Genomic DNA, 26,525 nt, shown 5'->3' on the forward strand with positions numbered 1-26,525 from the left:
GAAATGATGGGATTTGAAGAAGTGTTTCTTTAACAGTTCCTCATTGCCTACCAAATCAAGTGGAACCCCTTCGCTCTATATTACAAGGCCCCCAAATTCTGTTTGTCCAACTTGCCTCCTTATGCTCTGGTTACACACCCTGTGTTTCCTACTATGATACTTTTTCTCAAGATGGTTCTCTTCCTGGAATTTTTTTCTTTACTACCCCCAGCCCAACCTGCTACAATTTTCCCTTGTTGAAATCCTGGTTTTCAAGGTCTTCTCCACACCACTTCCTCAGACAGGCCTCTTGTGAATCTCTCTCTGCCATCACCTTTCGTCCATGCTGGTGCTGTTTCCCTTCACTTCTGTAACCTGGCGTTTTCTTTCCACTTTACCTGTGGGTTTAAATTAGTCCCCCACTTACGTAGAAGAGTCATGTGAGTATAATTGTCTGTTTCTCCCTTCTAAGCTATAAGCTTCTTGAGAGCAGAGACAACACATTATCTTTCTTTATATTGACCTTTATATTCTTTGTAGTACCTGGAGGTGCACTTTGCACATACCCTCTTTCCCCGAAATTAAGACCTAGCCAGACCATCAGCTCTAATGCATCTTTAGAGCAAAAATTAATGTAAGGCCTGGTATTACATTATATTATATTATATATTATTATGTATTTTATATATTTTATATATTATCTTATAAAACTGGGTTTTATGTTATGGTAAAGTAAGACCGGGTCTTATATTAATTTTTGCTCCAAAAGACGCATTAGAGCTGATAGTCTGATTAGGTCTTATTTTTGGGGAAACACGGTAGCATCACTAAGTAAATATGTGATAAATTGGGTTTGTAACTGCTAAGAAATTGAACTGTTATCTTTCAACTGATGTTCCTTAAGGCTTACTTCTTCTACTTTTATTATTTCAGAATGTTGACAGACAAACTCTGAGGTGTAATCCAAGACCTGGGAAGGTAAGCATAAATTTCTTGTATAGACTAAGATACAGCATGAAAAGTTACAGTTACTTTTAGGTTTAAAAGTTACAGTTACTTTTAGGTTTAAAGTAAATACTTTTAACTGATTTAGAAAAGGATTACTTTATTCAAGGATTTAACATCTAAAGTAATGCTTACTTTATATATTTAGGATATTTTCTATAGGACTTTTTTAGAATTTTAAATGCATTCTTAAAATTAGTTATTGTGTTTACTTTCTATATGTTGCAGATGGTTATCTATGATCTCCATGGAAGTAAATATAAACAAGAGGTCTATTGTAATATTCTTGACGCTACATCATGGTCCTTTCCGAATGGGGTCCTGATAAAAGTTGTAAGGGGCTGGTAAGAGATCTCTTAAAACTTTATAGCGTTTCCCCCCCGCCCCAATTAAATAGTTTTTTTTGCTGTTTATGCTTTTATATTTTTTTGATTAAAGTCATATTCCCTTTCCTCTAGTTTTTGACAAAATATTTTGAAATATTTATAACTTAACTGTTCTTTTTATTTACTGGGGCAGATAATACAGGCTTTTTTTAGTGCTTAAAGCCAGCAGTAAATAGTAAGACCTAATATGCAAGGTATGATTAAACAATACGGTGAATGTTTAAATAAAAAAATTTATTACAGTAAAAGACACATTTCCATTAATCCCCCTCAAAATACTCCCCTTTGCTTCACACACACTCATCCCATCGTTCTTGCCACTCTCTGAAACAGTTCCGAAAGTCCTCTTTCGTGAGGTTCTTTAGTTGCACCATCGTGGCTGCCTCCATGTCCTGAATCATTTTGACTTGGAGAAGAGACAGAAGTCACACGGTGCCAGATCCAATGAATAAGGTGGATGAGGACACACCGTAATGTTTTTACTTGACAGAAATTGCCATATATCAGAAGCGATGTGTGACAACGGTGTGTTGTCATGATGGAAGATGATTTACGGCACACTTTAAAACTCACCTTCTCTCAATCGTAGCTCACACCTGACTGCACTGAACAAGTTGAAACTTGTCACACAACTGTTACTAAGGTTAGATGCGCTGCTTCCCATATTGAAGATCCCTACCTTTCCGTTGGATGGCACTCGGCAGCAGACTTCACCACATTTTGTGATCACAACAGAAAGGCTCTGTGTCATACATCGCTTTTGATACGGCAATTTCTGTCAAATAAAAACATTACGGTGTGTCCTCCTACAACTTATTCACAGATCTGGCACCGTGCCCCTTCTGGTTCTTCCCCAAAGTCAAAATGACCATGAAAGGTAAACTTTTTGAATCGATTCAGGACATCGAGGCAGCCATGACAGCACAGCTAAAGACACTCACGAAAGGGGACTTCCAGAACTGCTTCAGAAAGTGGCAAGAACGATGGGATAAGTGTGTTCCAAGCGAGGTGGGGTATTTTGAGGGGAATTGATGGCAAGGTGTCATTTAGTGTAATAATTATTTTTTTATTTAAACATTCACCGTATCTTTTGATCACACCTCGTACCATCAATACCATTGTGTACCTGCATTATTAGCAGGACAGATTTGGCAGGTTGACCTGAGAGCTTCAGGTGAATGAAGCATAGCTTTGAAAATGAGTTCAAAGTTTGCAGGACGGTAAGGAATGTGATGGCCACATACTTAAAGTAGCTGACGTGCTGAAGAAGTGAAGGATTCTTCGTGTGGTGTAAAAATGAGGGAAAACCTCATTTGTTCTTATGGAACGTGTCCCATGGACATGCTGGAGCCACAGTTTCTTTGTCCAGTATTTCTGTTACCACTGGTCAGTATTCACGTTGTGTAAGCAGTATGGTGTAGTGCGGTGTTCATGTAATAAAATGGGACACATGTGCTCTGTTATCCAGTGACAGGAAAATTAGGGTAGAAGTGGAATTTGGAATTGGTAAGCTATTGTTTTTAATATACATGTACAGCTTTATGTGCATAACATCTATAAAGTGCATGTATGCATAAATATTGGCATAGCCATAGTAGTACTGTGTTCAGGAAGTATTATTTCCAAGTAGTATGCACCTTTATTCTCTCTTAACACTGTCTGTCTGTGTTTAAATTAGCATATATCATCATTTCAAAAATAAGATTATATGCTAATTGTAGAATCATTTTTAAATGTAAATAGATAAGATGGTCTGTGACTTAGTATCTTTTGTTTTATGCCCCATTTCTTAGAAAATTAATTATAACTGGTCATACTTTTCTGTTTGTTCAGTTGGATTTTATATGAGAAACCACATTTCCAAGGTCAGAAATGCGTGTTAGAAGGAGGGGAAAAGGTGTTAAATCAGGATTGGATCCTTCAGAACAGAAAGCATCCACAAAGAAACTTTGTATTGGGTTCTATCAAACGTGTCTTAAAGGTAACAGAACTGTTGATTTTCCTCTATTTTTTTATTTTGTTTTATTTGTCATGTAGTAAAGCTGTACTTTGGCGTAGCAACGTTTAGAAATGGTTGCTAAACTTTGTGCTAATTTTATTAATCTTCCTTACTTACATGATAATCTTTTTACCTTATATATGTAAAATATTAAATGAATGTTAATTTAAAATATTACCTATAATCTGGCCCATAAAAATGTGCATGATCTTTTTTATATATATATTATATATATATATATATATATTATATATATATATACACTATATACTGGGGGTGCCAAAAAAATGTATACAAGTGGACACTTTGGTCAACGTTGCTCAAGCAGTAGTTCGCCATAATCAGAAGTGTCTGCACACTGATGGTAACCACTGTGAGTACCTCTTGTAATTGCAAAAGTGAAACGTGATTTGTATTCATCTTCTGTTATTGGTATATATTGAGCATTGCAATTTTAATAGCTTTTTCCTTTCTTAAAATGTGTATACATTTTTTTGGCACCCTCTGTTTGTGTGTGTGATATATACATAGTAGAAGTAGTGTACCATCCAGGCATCTTTAAGAAAATAGTTGATATTCCCAAATATTAATATATCTTTTTATGATGTAGGTTTTTACTCCTTGGTGTAGGTGTGTGTGTGTGTGTGTGTGTGTGTGTGTGTGTGTGTGTGAGTGTGTGTGAGAGAGAGAGATGAGTGTTAGGAGAAATTAGAGACGGAAAGATGGAAAAAGGAATGGAAGGTGCATTGCTTTAATTTTCTGTTTAGAAAATATTTAATGCTAAAATGAGGATGGTCTTTCAGTATTAAATGTTTTGTGGGAAGTACTGTGGTGGTTTAGAGGAGGCGTGAATTAGTGATAAGGACAGATATCACATAACGAAAGAATTCTCCCATGTATTCTTAAGAGTTCCTTTAGTCACATGGCACATAATTTAGTGCAATTACCCCTATGACAGTCATGGACATACATTTTTTTCAAATTATGGAGATTTCATTTATTTGCTTAAAATGTAAAAATTGAGGTGGACCCTATCATGGTGATTTGGATTGTTGTTTATTAAACCCTTGATAGTTGTGGATAGCACACAGAAAAACTCATAAAGGGGTGTCTGCACGTATTTTATGTGAATTAATACTATCTACAAAACTGTGACGAACCTGTGTCTACAAATATTTGTGTCTGTTTTTGGACCCCATACTGTCGTAGGCACTGGGAGTAGAAATACAAGTGAGGTGGTCTCACTTCAGGTTGCTTAAAATCTAGTGGAGAAACAGCTGAGTCACATGACCGTCTGATGTGAGAGTTGCGCTGCATGGCCCTCAGGGTGGACCACAAGGAGACACCCACCCGGAGGAGGTGGCACCTGACTGGAATCCTGGGAGAGGAGCCAGGAGTTAGGGAGCACAGGATATGTGAGGGAGCTCGTGGCAGAGCCCGCTGAGTTAGACACAGAGACGGCCACAGCCCAGAGGGTAGGGTCCCTTCACAGGGGTGCTCACTGCATTAGCTCGCTCACTGGAAATGCCTTGAAGTGCACCATCAGTTTGTAGGTGGAATCTTCTAAGATGTAAATAACTTACGGTTTTGGGCCTTCCTCGTGAGTGTCGGGATCATGCCGGGCCTGGTGAGGGAGGGACAAGCGATGAATAAGGGATTGTAAGCAGCAGCCCCCTCACGCCCCGCCCCACGCAAACAACAATAACTCAAACAAAAAACCTCAGTCTGTTGAGCCTGGGTATATATTTAAATGGGTATTTGCACATCCGCCATTTGCTTAGAATGTATTATAAGAAAGACTAAGTCATGTTTGCATTTTTTCTGCTTCCATTGTTTGTTCTTGCAGTCATTTTTCAATTGCCGCGCGTTACTGCCCACATATCTTAAAACAGGCTAGCAATTCTTAGTGAGGAAGGAAAATGAAACTATTGAGCATTGAATGGAAAAGGCATTAGTATTGTTCTAAATATTATACGAAGTAAGAATCAAGCATCATACTGCATCCTTTCTACAACCTTGTCAAAATTCTGGCTATTGATAGCTTCACTTCCATTGCAAACTCACCTAGACCAACGCCAACCTTATCTTATTTCATTCTATTCTCCTTTAGTTGCTCTATTCTGACTAGTCAAAATTTTAGTGTTCTTTAAAGGTAATACTTTCATGACATCTTCACTTTGCTATGAGTAGATACAGCAGACACCATCAGTTACCAGCAACTGTAGATTCTGTTCCAGGGCCTTGGCCCCCATGGAAAAAATTGGGGGTGGGGTAGCAGTGCAGTGAATCTTGAGTCAAGTGCTTTCTTTTCTCAAATAGAAGAAAAGAGCATTGCAAATTATTAGGGTCACTGTGCATTTAATACATTTTTTTAAAGGAATGACATTTTTCGTATGGCCTGAAGTTACTTAGGTTGTGTCCTCATTAATGAGCCAAGAAGAGAGAGATCCGTTGTTAGATCAGTAACTGAAGTTATTTTATGTAAGGTGGAGACAAGTAGATTTTCTTATTGTTTTTGTTAAACTAATTCATTCCCACCCTGTTTTTCTCTCATAGCTTTGTCTTCCTTCCTCCTAATTGCTTCAATAGTCTAAGCTCGCAATTTTTACCAAGATATATTTGTAAAGTATAACATGGTTAGAAAAGTCTGGGAGGAAGCCATATAAACTTTTCTTTACTGAAAGTAAACTGTTTATTGTTGCTAGGCTACTATAAAGTGCCCTTGAGCTACTAATGTGTGCTGCCTTTCACCATCAAACATTATACAAGTCTTGCGAAAGACATTTTTCTGTGAGTAGCTACCATGAAGATAGTGAAATCTGTTTCAGTCAACTAGAGAAAAAAAAATGGTCCTCAAGTAAAGATAGTTGAGAAAATAAGCGTTCTTATTTTTGTTTATTTTCCATTTTTTAGCCATTGTCATGCTTTTTCCATTATGCTGTTTCCTCTATGTTATGGTAGACTAGAATGCATCTTAACTTTTTCCCTTTTAAAGTACACCACCCAAACATTGTTTGTATAATACAATGAAGAGGAAACTTATTTGTGTGAGACACTTAGTTATGTATTCTGTTACTGTACCTCAGATCCCTGGGGGAACATGAATATGGCAGCATTTTAAATAATGTTACTAGAACTCTATTATTAATAGCAAACAAAAGAGCCTTGAAGATTGGCAGGTGACTATTCTGGACGTTTCTGGCTGTTTTTGAAATGAAACTTTAGAAGGAAATACATTTTTATACTTCAAAGAATATTTTAGTAAAGAGGTTGTGCCTCTTTCCTATATTGCATTTTAGAAGTAACTTTCTGAAAATAAGATGCATCAACTTACTTTCTTTTACATCTTAATAAGATTGATTGATGATTAATAAGAGAACTCAGTTTGGAGAAAGGTTTAAAAAATCAGAAAATGGCAGTTTTACAATTGTAAAAGTGATTATAATAAAAAAAAATACAGTGTTCAGTTCAATAAATGTCACCTCTGATTGTTAACATTTACCTATTTCATTAAAGCGTAATCATTGGAATTTCACAATGTCCTAGATGAGAATTAACACTGACACTTAAGTTGTATAATTAGACACTCATGACAAGTGAGGTAGATTTTGTGTTTAGACAGGAAGCACGTTTGTAATTTCAGAAAAGGGAAAACTAACTGTGGTTTTAATTCTCTAGGAAAAACTAAAGTCATTTTTGGGTTAGAACTTGACTATTAAAAGATTCTTATAAGTAACAGAGAATTCTCTCTTGAATTGCAGTGGGGGAAACATTTACAAAGTGTAGAGAAGCCAGAGCGGGAGTGGAGATAATAGGGAGACCCGTATGACTGAGGCGCTGTGGAGAATTAGTATAAATCACTAGTTGGTACCATTTTGCAGAAAGGGAAACAGAAATATGAATTCGATGTACTTGGATCCTGAGCCAAGGAGTGTCACGAGGAAAGTGGTGTGCTAACAAGCCCAGCTGTATGAAGAGTAGCATAGTACTTGATTGGTGATACAGGCCCATAAATCAAAGTCTTGGCCTTGACGAAGGGACTTGTCGGTGGGAATACATAAGAGATATACACAAGTGAAATTTTAAAGGAAGGTTTGACAGGACATGGTAACAGTACATGTGTGACGGAGTATAGAGTCACATTTGATAATGCCTTTTTCCTTCAAACCAACTTGTGCTAAAGAAAATAAATAGACTACCTCAAGTAGGAAGACAGATTTCCTTTCCCCTCACCTCTAATTCCTACTTCTTTTGTCAACGTAAATTAGATAACACGCTGAGGGTGTAGTGCCTCTCTGTTATTTATTTATGTCCCCCATGAGATCAGCTTTCATTTAACTCCCTTCCTCCCTATGGCTTTGTTGTGCTTCTAAGAAGGAAGGCTTACAGACTTTTGGTGTTCAAGTAGTTTGGTAACTCCGAACATTGCTTAATGGAACAAGACTTTGAAAAACAAAGCAGAAAAACTTGGGGTCATACTTTTTCAATCAATAATACTTGATAATTTTCATGTGATCAGCGTAACTCCTTAGAAAATTTTGTTTTAAAAACCTGATACAGAGAAACAGTATTTCCTTTATGTTGTTGTTGTGAAGAAATTCAGCTGAACAATGAGAATAATTGTAACTGCACATCCAGAATGTTGAGAATACTGGACTGTGTGTATCTCTAGATGATTCCAAAGCCATTTTTTCCCCCAGCATTGCAGTGTTCCAGAGATAGAATTTTGCCTACAGTCTGACCCGGCGTGTTGTCCTGTCTACATCCAGCGAGCTGTCCCCAATTTGGAGGAGCTGAACGTCCCCAAATCCGTGTCCTTCACTGTGAAGTCGGGAGTGTACGTATCAGTTTCTCTTTATTACATTAATTGATGGCCACCAAAGGTAACTTTCCATTTTGGATTTTGGTAGGTGACCTACCTGTTCCTGAAGTTTTACTTAATTTCATTTATGTTCCTGGATACCCAAGAAAGGCTCTTGCAGGGATTAAACAGGTTCTGTCTTTCTTTGGATCCAGTTAAGTCTTGGATGGATAGCTCACAGGAGCAGATACAGATTCTCAGATATAGTTCTGGATAGATGCATCCATTGTCCTTTCATCCTCCCCATTGTAGGACTGAGAAATAAAACCGACTGTCCCTGCCCTAAAATTCTGGAGCCTGAACTATTTCTAGAGAGTATCAGCGCTGATAGTTACTGAGTGCCAGGCACATGGCACGTTTGTGTTTATTACTCCTCTATTCCTACAAGGCAGGTGGAGCTACTCTCATTTTATAAATGAAGAAGTTAAGTGGTTTGTCCCAGGCTAGGCCTTTCCGATTCCAGAGGTATCTTCAGGGCTGTAGGTCTGAGTTCAGCCGTAATGCAGTTCCAGACTGGCTAGAATCACAAATTTTGTGATGCCTGGTTCACCATAGATCCCTCTTCTCTTGTTCACTATTTTCATCTGCTCTAATGATAGTGGTGTAGGATTTTGGGGTCGTTATAGGACATCCATCTTCTCCAGCCATGGATTAAGAACTCGTGGGCAGACCCAGCAATTGACCCTATCTGGGAGAAATGTCTGTAATTAATCAAGTTTCGCTGGAAGTTAGGTGGGTCTTTTGGGAATCTTATTTCAAATACTGTTCCTGAGGCAGCCAGTAGAACTGATATTGATTCTAAAAATGTAGGTCAAAGATTTAAAATGCCTGGTGGAACCCCTACCTCTGATTGCCCCAATTTTAAAAAGAATGGAATATAGTGGCATGGTATTGATACTTGAGTTATACTCTATTTGAATTAAAGAGCTCACACCTTTTAAACATAGGAAAATTTTAAGAAAAGTCATGTCTGGTGCTTGGAAAACATAGAATAGGATAGGACTTAATAGAGGATAGGTAGTGTTTGAATACAAGTACTTAATAACATGTTAACTTGTCATTCTGTGCTGTCTGGCAGAGTCACTTTGAGTGTGTTTTACCAGTGTAATTCCGTGATGGGTTTTTGTTTTCGTGTTTGTAGCCCTTTTTACTTTTAACTTTCACAGACCCAGACTAAGGTATTTCTGTCATACTTCAATTAACTATTCATTTCTTTTTTAGTTGGCTTGCCTACCCAGATATTAATTTTAAGGGGCAAGCTACAGTTCTGGAGGAAGACCAAGGACTCTTTGAGATTTCTGCAGCAGAAATGAAGTCATTGCAGCCACTTCAAATGGTAAGCAAATTTAAAAAGAAACTGTTTTCCAAGTACACAGGAATCCAGAATTAGCTAGCTGTGATGATTGCTCATGCGTCTGGATCTTGAGAAACGAATATGAATACTACCGAATTAGCAAGTCATTAATACATTTATTTTCTGTTTCTCTATGTTGTAGAGAATATCTATGTGGAAACATTTTAATTTTTTCCCAGATGACAAATGTCTGAATTTACTTGGTGCTAATTTTATCACAATACATAGTTTCCTTATAAGTGTTGCTCTGTGAAAGTTTTGAATATTTAATAAAGTTTTGAGTCTGTTTTTTATGCTTATTAAAAACAAATCTTCATGCTTAATAAAAATTTATACTTGTAAAGTATACTCTTCCGTTGTTGAAATGAATGATAAGCTCAGCATTAATAATAAATCAGCAGTTCTGTCAGTGGTTGCTTTCTGAAAGATAAGAGCCTGCAGTGTTTAGTTTCTTGTATGGGAAAAACTGTTAATTGTTACCTATGTGATACACCATTTTTGATTGCTTAGTGCCTTTTTAAAAAATTTAAAACTAGACAAACTAAGAAATTTTAAGAAATATCATAATGCGGTATAACATTCGAGACAAGGAAATTATACAGTTAGGGTTTTTTTGGGGGGGGTTGGGGGGTACCTTTTATGCTCGACTACCTTGATGTCACAAAAACATTAAATGTGATCAAAAGGATTGACAGAACTCTCTCTCTAATTTAGAAAACCCAGGCAATTGTAGAGAAGACATTCAGTGGTTTAGAAGTCTCTGGCAAATGAGATTTTTAAATCTACTAGCAACTCCACTCTTCTTTTTTAAGACGCTGTAGTGGAATTAACTCTTTAATTGCTTACATGTGCTTAAGGACTAAAGCTCAGTTTCCTTCCTTATAGTTACTGTAATCTGGAAAGTATCTTTTTAATATCTCTTGCCCCATTTACATTGATGTAGAGCAGTCGGACTTGATTTTAACTACTGTAGAGTGCTATACTTAAAATTTTAAATTTACCACAACTTAAACTTGACTGGTACATAATCTTCACTAATGAGATTTTTATATAACATATCTGTCACATAGTTACTTTAAAATATTTTAACTATTTATATATCTAATATTAAAATTTCTTGTCATCTTAAGGGTGGACTGAAAGTGGAAATGCCTATGAATTTAAAGGTAAGTCTTGAACAGACTTTTGTAGTAAGCTAAAAAGTTGGAGTTTAATTTTTAAGTGTTTTGAACTACTGAAATAGAAAACAATTACCTGAATGTATGCTAATAATGCCTGGGTCATGGGTGTTGGGAAGTGACTGCACAGAATGATTGCTGGGGGCCCAGGCTATGAGCGGGGAGTAGGGTAACAATGCAACCCAATCAAACCCGATAAGCACCTTCTAACGGGGGATTTTTGCTTGGGAGGGTGGGTTGGTGTGGCAGCTACACGTTCAGGTGGAGATAGCTAGCAGGCATTTGGGAGTCATGCTCAGAAGGAGATCAAGGATGATCAGGAGGTGTAGAAACTCTTGTCAGATAGATACCAATGTTTTAGGCACGAGCATCTGACTGGAAGGGTAGAGGTAATGAAAAGAAGTGGCACTAGGGCCAAGATTAAGCATATTTTGGGAAAGAACGGAGGAAATAGAATTATAAAATGTATGTAAAGAGAGGTAGGAAGAAAAAAGTGCAGCGACCAAAGATGCAAACAGGCCTCTGTTTAATTGGGTCACAGTACCTCCAGAGGTAGGTAAGGAGGCAGGGAGTCATCCATTCTTCTCTCCTCCAAAACAAGACACAACTCTTCCAATCTCTCCATTTTGGGGCTTCCTAATTTATGGAACTGAGTACCATCCTCTCAATTACATAGATGGAGTCTTTGGAATTTGATATCTGAGTGTATCCAGTATATCTTGACTATATGATAGAATCATACATATCTGAGTTTAAGAAAAAATACTTATTCCTGGGTTCCACTCACAGAGATACTGTTTTGGTCTGCGGTGTGGTCAAAATTTTTCAGAGCTCGACAGGTGATTCTAACATGTGACCTAATAGATACAGAATTATTAGGTCACTGAGTGACTCAGTCTCCTCATCTGCTGAATCAGAACTTCAGGTGTGACAGGCTGGGTCTTCCTTGAACATTTGCAGTTTGACAGGTTGTAGAGGTGCATGAATGGGATGGCTCTTATACAGTCACAATTGTCAAGTTGTTAGATGTTAGTTTATGGCTTACTCATCAAAGAATTATTGCTTCTTTCTTGAATGTGTTCAGCATCTGTAACATGTATTAAACCCAAATGAAAATTCATCACTTTAATATAGCACCCAGTGAAAATTTAATAGGTAGAACACAGCAGGAGTAGTGCTACATATTTTTTTCAGTCTGTATGATTTCATTAGTTTTTGTAAATAAGAGAGCTATAATTGCTGGTTCAATGTGTTTAAGCATGAGATCTTACTCACCAAGGTCATGGGTTGCCAGTTGTACACAAATTTTGCCATTAGCCACAAACAACCAAGTGACAGTATAGCTAGACCAGTGCTGTTATCACTGTGACCACTTCCACACACTAAGGGCAGCTCATCCTTGGGAAGTAAAGAGCATCAAAATGGTAGAAGAGAAGTACTTGTACCAATCCGAATTTGAAGTAAATGAAATGCTGGAAATTTATTTCCTGCTACACTTACCTCCTCGCCCCCAATTTAAATCAAGTATGGAATAAAAATATTTTTTTCAATCATTTATTTATAGAAAGTTTTGTACTTAAATTCAAGAATTTGCATGTCTGTTTCTTCTCACTGAATAGTAATGACCCTAAAGAAGCAGTGAGTGTTATAAGAAACCACATATGTTTTCTCAAATCAACAGATAATTTATCATTATGCCCTAGGACCTCAAGAGAGTTTTTATTTCTTACAGGGGGAATTCAGTAAACATAAGGCAGGTCTGTATTCTAAACATAGTTATAAACAGATCATTCAAGCACTAGTTAGTTATAAGACAGTTTATCCTATGAGATGGTCCTAGGATTTGGGTAACCAGAACAATAATCATACTTGAGTATATGGATATGAGAGACGTGTAGTATTAATTAAGATATATTACCTTTATGATGATAAAGACTCATTTATTCCTTGTGAATATCAGACACTGCTATATTGTAGTATATGTGAATGAAAAAACAGGCAGTGGCCCCTATTCATGTTGTCTTGAGTATCTCTTCAGTAAATCAATATGTATCTATCCTAAAATACGAGCGTGTTAAGTAATTTTCTTTCATATTTTTCAGGTTATTATTTATGAAAAACCTCAGTTCCACGGACAGGCCAAAGAGTTTAGTGAACATATAGATTCTGTCCCTAACTTTTTAAAGAATGATGAGGACTTTCATGGAATCGGATCAATTCGTGTCATCGGTGGAGTGTGAGTATCGTATTTTCAGTTGATGTAGTTGATGTAGTAGTCTATTTTTGAAGATCAGCCCAAAAAATATGCTAAGCAGAGCAAAATCAACCTGCCTTGGTCAGAAGATATACATTTCTTCTACAATATGGGAAACAAAAAATATTACTAATAGCTTTTTGTGAACGCTTCATATTAGAGATTTTGAGGTACATTAAATGTAGAAAATAGTTTCTAAAACTTTAACACTTAGTATTTCAAAGCACAATATAGAAACAAGAATTGCAAATCAAATTATTTTTCCCCACAGGTTATGAACATGGATGAGAGCCCCAGCTTTTGCCCTCTATTCTGTAGAGCTTAGTTGACTTTCTGTGCCGAGGCCATTGGCAGTGAGCCCTCCCTTGTCACAGAAGTAGCCTGGGTTGTCTGTTTCAAAGTCAAGCATTTTTGATATTGGTTACCCTCTGGCCCTGAACTGCTTTTGAGGAAGCCCCCTAAGAACTAAATATAAACCTAAGTGTAACCATCATTGCTACTAACGCAGTCTCAATCAGCAGTTACCGGGGCAGGAAGCCCAGAAAAATCTGTGACCAGACTGGGTTGTGCCTTTTATATTTGTATCCCAGCAGATGAAATGGAAAAGGAGCTTTCCTCATAGCTTATCTGCCAGTGTCAAGCCAGTACTGGAATCCTCCGGAATTCCAGTTGATTTGTTGGTTTATTTGCAATGTTGGTTCATTTTAATGTAAGTATTGGTATCTTTTGATATTGGCAGTGATACCGTATAACTTGCTCATGCTGTTCTAGCAAATGACTTGTTTAAGATCACTCAAGCATCTGCATTTAGAGGCTTAGACTTTGTAATTTCTGGCAGAAAAATCGTGATGGCCATACCAGCCAAAATGGAAATATAAAGGAGACTATGCAATTTGCTAGGTCATATCCATAATTGGTCTGACATACTGTTAGTCATTTAATTTCTTACTCTTGAATTTTAAAATCTTAGTAGGGGCTTGAAGAACAAATATGTTATGGATAAACACATTTTTATTGTGTTGTATTTATTTGCAGTGTTCTCTAATTTGTGAACACACATGCTTCTTGTTAGTCCTTCATTAAATATTTTTGCCTTTTCTTCCCATTGGGATCTGAATGTTTTTTTCCCATTAACTAGATTGGAATTTGCATTGCTCTTGTCTAGTTTTTTTTATAATTATTTTACAAAAATCTCAAGAAAATATGGCTTGTAATACCACATACACACTTCTGTTTTTATGTGGCAACTGCAGTAGAAAAATGTGATGCCCCCGTTTAAAGATGAATAGCTGACTTCATTATTTTCTTCTGTGTTTCTACTATTTTTCACTTTTGTTAGCTGTTTAACTTTCTCTATATGTAGTGTGGACTCTTCCTCATCTCTGTCTCAACTTGAGGAATACGAGGAAAGGGAGGTTGAGGTTTCTTAATTTTTCTCAGATAACATCTATTTTTAACTATCCCAGATTGTTATATAAATTGAATGTTAATCAAATCCATTAAGGAAAACTGGGCAGATTTTTGAATTGTCATGTAATAATTTACTGATCTCTTCTTTAATAATTAGGTCCTCTATACCTTTTATTCTTTTTCCCATTCAGATATGTGAAAGGTATGTTTTGAGTAGCCACGTTTACAAAACAGAAAACTTAGAATTTGAAAGGTTTTTTGTGAAATTTATTTTCACATAATTTAAGAAGAAAATGCTAGTTTCTTTACATATTACAAATATACCAAAAAGTATAAAATATGTTTATTTTAACTCATGCCCCCACCTCCCACCCCCTTCTCGTGCTAGATGTACACCTACGTACACAGAAAATGTATGTGTGTACACCTATGGCACAGAAAGTGAGAAGGGATTTGTGATTACTGAGCAGCTACTGTGGTCTTATATCCTATGGAAACAACTCTTTGAAATATTTTGTGTCTTCACAACTATAGTAAGGGTGGAGAAAGGGGGAAAAGAAAATAGTAGTCAGCCCTAGCAGGCTTCATTTTGTCAAGCTCCAGAATTCAGAAGTTCCCAATCCAGAATCCCAAAATTGGTCCCTGGAATCTGCCTGTGGGAACGGGTCCCACTCTAACTACACAGTGCACCTGAAGGCAGATTTTAGCAGGCCAACATGTATTGTGAACCATCTCCGCCCACACTGCATTAGCTACTCGGATTACTCCATAACATGCAAGTTGCATAGAAGAGTTTAATGACTAATGGTGTGTATCGGTGTCTGTCCTGACAGTTTTAGATTAGAAGTCAAGAAACCTGTGTCCCTAAAAGGTACTCTGCCACCATGCTTCCATCTTCCCGTTTCCTTTATCAACACTGACAACACGGTGGGGGCAACATTTCCCACCGTAAACATAGAAGATGTTGGGTAGATGTAAGCCACCAGGACGAATACCACCTCAGCTGCATTTCCCAGTTCCTCTTTGCTAAACCCACCTATAATGTGTTTTAGATCTCAAGCCTGGTGAGAGGTTCCTTTAACTTAAACCCTAAATAAATGTTTAATAGAGTAATCGTTCTGTGATTCCAGAAGGGCTTCATCAGTTGAATAAGAATGATTTTCTTTGAATCTCAGTGTGGGCTTGTCACCTTTCTCTTGCCTATTTGTGCTTTCCATTATTTTTTACTTGCTTGGCAAACTTTCCTCCAGCCGTTTTAAGGTGTGGTATCAGGTCACGCCACAAACATTTAATGAACATTGCAATTCTACTACAGTTAACCTTTGGCTGGGAAAAGCCTCCAAGCTATAAAAATTATTGATCCATGAAGCACACACCATTTGTCTGTCTTTGTAAATGGTAGCAAAACAAATGTGTTTCTTTTTAAAATATGGTGATGTGCAATAGGTGCTTTATCATGATTTTTTTCCTCTTGTTTTCTTGACTGCATTTTTATTAATGGCTCTCGGTTGGTGTCCTTTGTATTTCTAGGTGGGTTGCCTATGAAAAAGAACATTTTAAAGGCCAGCAGTTTTTGCTTGAAGAAGGTGATTTTGAAGACAGCAATGCCTGTGGGGCGTTGAGTGGCCCCATCTTGTCTTTCCGGTACTTACAAGCTGTGAGTTGGTTTCTGAATTCTTAATTTCTATCTGTCTTATCTTTCCATAAAAACTGGACATGACCTCTAATAAAACACGAGGTTATAAGATGTTTCTGAAGCATCACACTGACTGCTTGTGTGACTTGCCTGTTTTTCTTAACTGCCATGATTATTCTAGAATATTCTGTTTACTTTTCATCCATTGATTCCACTGTCATTTTTTGAGCATCTGCTCTGGTAGCTGTGCCGTGCCAGGTGCTAGAGAGATTTAGCGGCCAGAGAGTCCGTCCCTGTCTTCACTGGGCAGGCAGCCTGGTAGGGAAGATAATACTTATATGAATGTTTGATATGGTTTGACTGGGGTTGGATTAAGCACAAAGGGCTCAGTGTACCCAGAAAAAGGTCAGATACTTCTCGAAAGTAAGAGGAAGTTCAGATGACAGCTGAGGTGAGATTTCAAGTTCAGGAGTTAGCCAAGTGAAGAAAATCAGGACAGAGTGAAGGGGAAAGGCAGATGCTGTTTTAGCAAGAGATTGACGTGCATAAGGGCAAGCATGTGAGCCAGTGGTTCTCGGCTTGGGGTGATTTTACCCTCTGGGAAGCATTTGGCAGTGTCTGGAGACATTTTGGCTTGTCCTGACTTGGCAGGGACGGGGGATGCTACTGACATGGAGTGGGTAGAGGCCAGGGATGCCGCTGAACCCCTGCACTTCACAGGCCAGCCCCCCTACAATAAAGAAGGAATCATTCTGGCCCAAAACATTAATAGTGTTGAGGTTATGAAACCGTTGTGAGAGTGGAAGGGGGCGTGTTTGGGAAATGCAGTTAAGTCAGGGTGTTAGGAAGGACTTTGGGAAGATGAGTCCAGAGCCAGGTAATAAAGGGCCTTATTCGCCATAACGAAGAGTTCTGATTTTTTTTTTCCCTTGACCGTGAGCCACTGATGGATTTTAGACCTAGTGAGTATGATTAGATGAACAGTTTAGAAAGATCTTTTTGTTGACTGTATCAAGAAATGGCATGGGGCGAAGGGTTAAGTCTGGAGAAAAGAGGACTAGAACGTTACAGGACACCAGATGGAAGGTGATGAAGGCCCAGAGAAGAGGAGATAAGGTGTTAGAGGGTTGTGTAGGATATAAGGGCTTATCAAATGTTGCTCATTTCTCTGACCAGCTCTGGAAATTTTTTAATATATTCAGAAGGGCGTCCTTTCTTATGGTTAACGAGTTACCGCTGTAATATCTTTCCAAAATAATCTTTACCCATCTAAACCCTAAACTATCGGGCATAGCCTCTAAAACCCTCTTTGAAGTGAAGGGTAGTTACTTTGTGTACTCGAGTACTTTGAATAAGCACCAGGATTGTGTGCTCTGGCCCCTTAGGTTTCTGTCTGTTGGGGCCACCAGTAGCTCTGTTGCAGCCCCCTCTTGCCTGGTTAGACAGGAGGAGCCAGAATGGGAGAAGAAGCACAGGGCACAAGGGAACGTTTCTTTTCACGAATGATCTTGTCAGTAAGAAAGTGGTTTGGAAACCAGTTGTACCTGGAAGAAATACAGGACAGTCCACTGAAGACCAGGCACTGGGTTAATTTGAATAATGGATAGATAACTTTGAAGGTATTTAGTCCACAATATATAAGGACCACAGGTTCTCTCTATCTACCTACTCACTTGACCTCTAAAAGGCAAGCAAGACAGAACAAGATAGAGCTTTCATCTTTTTTTTTTTTTTAGGTCATTTTGAGCACATGCATTGAGGTCACTATGGGTTATGATTCTCATGATTGAAAGCGTCTTCTATCTAGTATGAAACAATCTGCTTTTCCCTCCATATTTAAAAAAGAGAGTTGAATGGAAGCATTGCTGATCCTAGGAATGTTTAGCAATGAATGTGATGGTATCTTCCAAAGATGGCTGTGACTAAGACAAGCAAACAAACAGAAAACAAAACCCCATGTCACGAGCTGAAATATCCCAAAAGTAGAAAATGTGAAAAGATTTGAATACTGTAACTATATAGCTAAGTAATTATGAAATATTTGATACAGTCTATGATAATGTACATTGGAAAAATTGGCATAAATCACCTTGTTAATTAGTGTTGCCCATGAAAATTTGGGGCATTTACAAAAATGATGACATAGTTTTTATATAAATAAGTAAAAATGCCCTTCAAAGAAAAGCTTCTGTTCTCTTTAAATTAGATTTTTTAAATTAAAAGATTAATTGTTACAGTTAAAGATGTTTTTGTAATCCTCATTATAATCTAACATTAATCAAAGATTTACTAATGGCTTTATATACAGACTTGCCCTTAATCTCACAAAGATGATGAGATAGAGACTCTTCTGATTCCCATCTTACAGATCCAGACACTGAGGACCTAGGAGGTTAGGCACTGTGCCTGAGTGTAAAGCTGTGATTTGAGGGCAAGTCTGCCTTGCTCTGGGGCCCATGCCATATAATCCATTCTTCTCTGTTACAGAATTAGTGGAAAAAAGCACCTTAATGACAGAAAGCTGGATCTCATCCAACCAAAGGTTTATCAGCATTTCATTTGTAGCTATCAGTATATGGTCACATTGCAGACCAATACATATATGTAATAAATAATTATTTAGGTGGACTTTCAGACAGTTTATTTATAATTTAAATTTATGTTCACTAAGATATTTTCAGGTGAAATACACTAAAAAATCTATATATTTGAGAAAATTTAGATTTTATATATGTATATATTATGAAAATGCTTTAAAAATTTGCTTATCAAGTTACACTTAGAAATATTTTACATTCCTTAGATCGAGCATATAATTGGAGAGGAGTTCTTTTCCTTAAAAACCACTTTATTGAGTTACGGTTGATATGTAAAAAGCTGTACGTATTTAATGTATACAACTTGATGAGTTTGGGGATAAGTGACAACCATGAAACCATCACCACTATCAAGGCCATAGACGTATCCATCATCTTCTAAAATTTCTTCCTGCCCACCCTGTATTACTTTTGTGTGTGTGATAAAAAAACAAGTCTACCCTCTTTGGAAAATGTAAGTATATAATACAGCACTATATTTAAAGCTCGATGGTTGTCACAGCGCTACGTAAGAGAACAGGTAGAGTTGATGTGAGACATCTTTTCCACACACAGACTCTCAGATGTAAGAGAACAGGTAGAGTTGATGTGAGACATCTTTTCCACACACAGACTCTCAGATGTCTCTAACCTTGGAAAGAATGAAGCACTGCATTTAAGATCTAAGCTGAAGTAATATAAAATAAGCAAGAGGATACATAGGAAAGTTGCATGCTACAGTGCAGTTTTCTCATGTCCTGGCTCCAGTGTGCGGAACACTCTGGATCTACTACGGTCAAATCCTGGATGTGTTCCTCAGGGATAACGTGATCTGTGTCCCGGAGTGCTTTGGAGAGCACAACCAGAAATGTGTTCCTAATTCCAAATGACTCAGGCAGATGCACTGACTTGAAGTTGATTATTGTTTTAAAGGAGAAGACCAGAAGGAATATAGTATTCAGACTCCAGGGATTGAACAGGAATTTTTATTCCTTGGCTTCCTTGGTAAAAGTTCTTTGGTATGCTTGTTATTCCTCAGTTTTTTCACTAAGTTTTGGGTTTGCTTTTGTTACGATTTTCAGACTTGGGGCCTCTTTTTTTAGATCTCAGAAACCAGGTGGAATGCAGCGGAGACCAGTATTTTTCCTAAATTAACGGATATACCAGATCTCCACTGGTGTCTCACGTTCCGTTGCCCACAAGGGCTGTATCGCAAGAGTTCCAGGGTCCAGTCAGCTGAGGGATTTTATGGAATTTAAAAATAATAAAATTACTGATCCTTAAGACTTAATCTTTGGTCCTACAGCAACTGCTCATTACTTTTCTGTAGCAATGGGCGTACTGTATCTGAGACTATATAAAACTATCCAGATTTTTCAGTGGGTTTAAGTGCTTTAAAAATATAACACGGAATACAGATTTGAGCCCATTCCATGATTATTCATTCTTCTCAAGCAACAGAGCTCCAAGTTTGACTTTCGAAGTTACTTAATTATGCCTAGTAGAGTGGGGATGATACTGACCTAGTAACCTAACAAGCCTTACTCTGGACATGACTGAGTGCCTTTTGCAATCACCTGAACTAGGCAGTTAAAAGATTTTTTATTTTTAAAAAAATATTTTATACCATGCTTTGTACATGTGACCCTGTGGATTTAGCTTCAAGTGACTGGAGTTGCCTTAGAGTTAGACTCTGCCCGGCAAGAGTACCATATTGATGGCATCTATTCAACTAGATCAGATGTTGTGTATTTGGTAGGTCTGAGTGAAATTGCAGAGAGGGTCAAGACTAGTTGAGTGGTTCAAAGGGTACTTAGGAAAAGATGGAAGGCAAAAGCCATAGGCATGAAAAGCCACGAATAAACAAAAGCAGAAGATGGCAAGAGGAGAGCGATGACACTTGGGAGACTCCTGCAGTCCTTAGCCAAGTCTCTGGGAATGGTAGACAGAGTAGGAAGGACACAAACTCAAGCCATGTGAGTCAATTTATTTGTGAACTCATACGCTGTCAGCACTTGTACTTGGCAGTGGACCCTGTGACAGTGGATTCCTCCTCCTTTGCTCAGCTCTGGGCTACATTGTTGCCAAGCGCCTGTGTCTCCAGCCTGCTTCCCATCTCACCCTCTTCCCTGCTGTCACTCCCACACAACACACACAGGATCATTTGTGCAAATCATTGCTCAGTAAAGCACCTCACCTCAAAACACAGGTTATTTTTAATGAAAGGGCACAAACACAGCACACATGCACGTGGTTTTGTTTTTGTCTCGTCCCATTTGACTCCAACATAACACAGTGACCCAAGGTATATTTCAACTTATCCCTGCTCCCCTTTTCCTACAACCCTAATGGAGTAGATGAGAGGTAGGTAGTTGCACAGGCAGAAGTAGAAGCAGCAATGGAACATTCCGGTGTCACCAGAGTGAGGGGAGAGGTCCATGTAACTGAGAGCTGCTGGAGACAGACCCGCTATGGTTGGGCCTGACTTGGCTGGTGGCCATTGATACCAATTCCTAACCAGAACCCAGACTGGGCCCCCTCGAGCCATCATCATCATCATATTCTCACAACGGCCTTGAGCTAGTTACACATTTTCAGGTTGCAAGAGACAGGCATACTCAGGCTCCTCAGGTGATAGAAGTTTATGTTGTCAATGCAGCCAAGTTTGTTGATGTGGTGCCCAGGCTGTAAACGTCAGACTTCAGTCGGGAGGCCTGGTCTCGGGACTTGAAGGCAAATCACTTAGACGCTGGTAAAGCCTTGATTCCCTCATCTTTAAAATAGCCGATGTCTGTGTGTATGTCGTGTTCCCCGAAAATAAGACTTAGCTGGACTATCAGCTCGAATGCGTCTTTTGGAGCAAAAATTAATATAAGACCCAGTCTTGTTTTACTATAATATAAGACCGGGTCTTATATTAATTTTTGCTCCAAAAGACGCATTAGAGCTGATTGGCCAGCTAGGTCTTATTTTCAGGGAAACAGGGTAGTACACATATACACATACACGTAAATTACTTAATATATATGAATATATATTACTCAACATATAGTTTACTGAAAATAATTATATATTACTCAATTTCCTTAGCTGTCAAAGGGGAATGATAGTAATATAATCTCATGTGGTGGCTCTTTTGGAAATAATGCATGTAAAGCTCTGGCCAGTGGTAAGTGTAGAATATATTTCACCATTGGCTTGTTAAAAACTGTTCTTAATTAGATTTCTTCCATCAAATAGTGGATGCATAAAGGTTTATCTTTTACATCTTTTGGACATTTACGTTGTTTGCGGCTCTCACTATTACAAATATTGCACCTTTGCATATAAGTTGCCCACTATTTAGTTTCTTTAAGAAACTTAAAGAATTTCGGGCTCAGAGAGTATGTATAGTTTCAGTTTTTTAAATTTATCTCTAAATTATTTTCTAAAATAGTGTCCAATTTATATTTCCACCAGCAGTGTTCCTTGACAAAACTGGAGTTTTAGGTCCTTCTTAGCTTAACTTTAAAAGTAAAAATTGTATCAGTTGTTTTCATCTTAATTTCTTTATTTTTAGATATTTGCTTATTTGTTTTTAATTTTTTGTGAATTTTTTTTTGCTAATTTATCAATTTTGGATCTTATATTTTCATCTCAAATATGTTGTCAGACTAAACATTGTCTAAGTTTCCTATCACTTTGATTTTTTAATAACATATTTTTGTCAAGCAAACTTTATTTTTTCTGTTACATTTAAGCTCATAAAATCCTTTCCCACATTGCCCACAGTACATTGTATACTTACTTTTGTTTCATGCAGCTTTTGCTCTCTAGGCACAAGGTAGATATTAGTTCTTTTACAATTCAAGTTAGAGATGGTGGCCTGTAAGTTCCAACAATTTACCCACTGTTGACTAATTTCCATTTATATAAAAATGTCATACTGTCCTGATTACAATAAAAATTCAGGTTTATTTTTTTTTCTTTACTGTTTAGGAGTAATGACTATTGAAATTCTTTCCAATACCATTTAAAATTCTTCCCGGAGTTATTTGTGTGAAAATTATTCCACAAGTATGTGAAAATTGTGCAAAGATTTATCAATCCAAAAAACAAAATGCATATATTTTCCTAAACTTTGCTCTTCTTCTTTTTAGAATTTTATAGAGTCTTCCATCACACTGTATGAATCTGACCTGGAAAATGGGAAGTTTATTGACATTACAAATCAGGAAATTTCTGACTTAGAAGAAATCAGCTTTGGCAGTGAAACAAGATCCATTCATGTTAAAAGTGGAGTGTAAGTTGTCTCCTACTCTGAGAACCTTGAAAGATTATTTCATTTTTAAAATTGTCACTTGCTCGATTCTACATCACCTCTGTTCTTTTTCTTTTTTTCCCTACCAGGTGGGTTGCCTACCAGCAGAAGTTCTTCTGTGGAGAACAGTACATTTTAGAGAAAGGGAAATACAAATGCTTTTTTGACTGGGGAGGATCAAATAATACAATAATGTCAATACGGCCTGTCCAACTGGTGAGTTAAGTATGAACATAACCAATGCCAATGGCGTGTAATGGCATACAGTTGAATATGTGGAACAAGCTTTTTTAAAGTGGAATTGTTGAATTAATATTACATGTATATGCAGAGGAAATGGAATAGCGTGTGAATTTCTATAGACTCCGTAGAGAACTCATATGTGACATTAGCACAGGGATGAAATGGCTGTAATTTGATCAGTCATTTCACCCAGCAGCATTATTTAGTGCCTCTGATACTCCAGACACTGTACTGATTCACTGGAGATAAAAGATGAGTAAGACTACCCTGATGGGTCTCAGTCTGTTTGGGGAGATAGACGTGTGGACAGTTAACTAATAGAATGATTAGTGACAAAATAAAGTGTGTAGGCAGTGCTAGGGGAACAGGCATAGGGAGCACTCAGAGGCTGGGGACCTGGGGACTATGCCACGGGAGAGAATGCATTCAGTGATATCTTAAGGGGTAAAAGCAATTTTTCCAGGCAGGAAGGTGGGGCAGAGGGGCCTTCCGCAAAGAGGGAATAATCTCCTTGTGTACAAAGTCACGAAGCTGGGAAAGAGTGTGGCCAGCTTGGGTAATAACAACTCTGCACAGCAGTATGGGTTCCCGTGACATAGTTGCAGGAGAGGGAATAGTGGGAAGTTCAGATGCTTTCGTTTTAGGAGGTATTGGGGCACATTTCTCCTTCAGCTACAGTATTACTCAAAATAAATTAGGTAATAAATACTAAAATTATTATTATAAGAGAATTCAGTAGGTTACGAGTCACAGCCAGTTAAAGGAATCTAGTAAATTGGATAGACCTTTTTTTTTTTTTTTTTCATTTTTCAAAGGATATTTTCCAAACTTTCAACCAAGATGACATGATTACAATTTTTAAAATGTTTTAATATTGTTTTTCAGGAGCCACTTGGAATAAATGAGCCTCCACATTTGGTATGTTGAAATACAGCCTTACCTTGGAATTGTTAAATTGTTTACTAAAAACATTTCTACCCTTTCTCTCAAATTGTTCTCTTCCCATCAGATAACCCTTATGGGTCTGTGTGGCAGGACAATTCTACTATAGTCCGCCTGTAAGCGTAAGCGTGCCCATCTTTGCTCTGGGTTGTTCTGGCCTGGATTTGTCCCAGTTCATTTTCTCCTGACAGAGCTTCAGCTCTGACCACTTTGGGGTCATTTTGAACCTCTGTCACTCTTTCTTTCCTATTGCCCACCTGCTTTTCAATATTTTATTCTTGTTGAGTACGGTATGTTATGGCTTTGGAGGCGCATGCTTACCATGGAGAAATGGCTGTCTTGGTATGCTTTTGTAAATGTATTTCTAATACCTAAATCAAATATTTCTTAAAAGCACCATTGAAATTACAGCTTGCTTTATTTCTAGTGTGTTAATGGTTTGGAGGACGGGGCAGTACTCTGGAGTCTAACATTATTATCCATTGGATAATGGTTATTATCCACTGAGGGCTAGAAATTGTGCTTATTTAGTGTGTCTCTGAATTCTGTGAGGTCAGGATTAATCCCATTTATTGATAAGCAAACCAAGATTTAGAATTTGTGTCATTTCATACAGCTAGAAGGAGCAAATAGGCATTTTCCAGTATGTGAAGCCACTTCACATTTTCAGGATTTTACGTCAAAGAATGATCTGAGCAGTACAACCATAGAAGGAAGAGGGGATGAGAGGCATTGCTTCCTCTCTCATTTTAAATAACAAATTCGGAAAAATTTCTGTTAAAAAGACCAAAATAGTGATTAATTGTAATTATCTGACATTTGCTAGCTTTACGTAACGCTGAATCTCTTGCGTGTGTATGTTTTTCATGTTCATGAAGTGTTTACACATTTCAAATCAGCTTAGTTCAACTATGTTTCTATTCACAATGCTTTCAGGTTTTATTATTTTCTGATTAGCTCAGGCCTATTGGGAACATTTCCTTTCTGAGTATAATTGAGCTGTTGTATTTGGAGACACTTCCTGCCAGATCTTTATTTTGAATCTTTTCAAAACTCCAACTGTGGACTTTTAAAGCACTTTTTCACATGAATCAACACAACGTAAATAGTTAAAGAGTTAAATGGGTAATTCCTAACTGCACATTTTCTGAGTTTTAAGTGCAGAGAAAAAGTCACATTCTTTTAAGCTCTGTGTTTTCCCCTCCTACGTCCCTGTTCTTTTTTATGGACTTCCTTGTTTGGGGCCGATAGCTCAGAGGATTTTCTTCATAGTATTTCTAGTCCAACTTGAGGAGAAAGGAAGCAGCAGAAAAAGCCCAATGAAATCAGCCCTGTTTTCTTTTTCTGGACACGGCTCACCTATTGCCTTGTGAATTAAACGTTGCTGATAGGTAGACGATATCTGGATATTTGGTAACATGCAAACAAAGCCTCCTTAGTTTACCCAGTATCAAAGCTCTTATTATTTCCATTGAACCAAATTTTCAGAACGTTTTGCTTGCTTTTACTTTTAATTACTCAAATATAAACAAAGGGATCTTGGCTGACACTCTGGTTCAATTCAGTAACTAGAAAGTATTTTCTTCTTTACAAGTAGCTGTGATAGTCAGATTGATAATTCAGATGCTGTGTTCAGATGAGGTAGTTATTTTCTCTATTTGCTTTGGAATAAGGAGGAAGTTACATCTCAGAGTTGAAGTCAAGAGACAGAACTTGTTTTTTTTTTGAGAATTTTTATGGGTTTATTTGAGCCAAACTGACAACATATGCCAGAGAGCAAGATTTCAAATGCTCCTCAAGAGACAGAATTTTTTAAGCTGATGATTGGAAAGGGAACCTCAAGCATCCTAAGAAAGTAAAAACCAGAAAAATGTGTCTATAGAGATTAATGTACATCAATGAGACTTATGCTAATGAAAATGTTATTACTGAAGTGTAAGCATGTTATGTATGATGAGATATTTCTTTTTTGGGGACACAGAACCTCCTTTATTGAGGAGATTGTTTGCTCAAAATATGCAGGATCATTATAGAGTCATTAATAATTAGGTGGCATTTTGTTTTTGTTTTCCATTTTCTTCCCCCAAACATAACAAAAAAACCCAGAATGTGGATCTTGTTCATGATGTTATTATTGTTGTCGTCATGGTCCCTGACTCCCTGCCCCCACAGCAAGTCCAAATCAGAAATTTCACTAGATTAAATCTTGTACAAGTGAAGTTAGTTTTCAAGAGGTTGCAGTCTGACACCGTTCTCTGGAAATTGTAACCAGTTTCCCTCTTTGATCCACCAAGGACTTTGCTTTCCTAGAACGTTTTTCAAGTCTATTTGCAAATATAATTAGAAATTTGGATTTCTTTAAATATTGAGCCTCAGTTCTATTTTATGCATGATTCTGGCTG

At 37.5% G+C, this 26,525-nt stretch overlaps 1 protein-coding gene across 1 annotated transcript in view; it reads left to right on the top strand.

The window, feature by feature from the left end:
• CRYBG3 (crystallin beta-gamma domain containing 3) overlaps positions 1-26,525 on the top strand; it is a 107,913-nt gene that overhangs the window by 46,579 nt on the left and 34,809 nt on the right. Inside the window, exons 5-15 of the mRNA XM_033127701.1 lie at positions 913-957; positions 1,213-1,328; positions 3,204-3,351; positions 8,070-8,206; positions 9,452-9,566; positions 10,715-10,750; positions 12,865-12,998; positions 15,957-16,083; positions 22,778-22,920; positions 23,028-23,154; positions 24,067-24,099. Of these exons, the coding sequence (XP_032983592.1) occupies positions 913-957; positions 1,213-1,328; positions 3,204-3,351; positions 8,070-8,206; positions 9,452-9,566; positions 10,715-10,750; positions 12,865-12,998; positions 15,957-16,083; positions 22,778-22,920; positions 23,028-23,154; positions 24,067-24,099 (1,161 nt within the window). The remainder of the gene's footprint in view (positions 1-912; positions 958-1,212; positions 1,329-3,203; positions 3,352-8,069; positions 8,207-9,451; positions 9,567-10,714; positions 10,751-12,864; positions 12,999-15,956; positions 16,084-22,777; positions 22,921-23,027; positions 23,155-24,066; positions 24,100-26,525) is intronic.

This window comes from Rhinolophus ferrumequinum, chromosome 2, assembly GCF_004115265.2.
Source record: "Rhinolophus ferrumequinum isolate MPI-CBG mRhiFer1 chromosome 2, mRhiFer1_v1.p, whole genome shotgun sequence".
Taxonomy (NCBI): Eukaryota; Metazoa; Chordata; class Mammalia; order Chiroptera; family Rhinolophidae; genus Rhinolophus; species Rhinolophus ferrumequinum.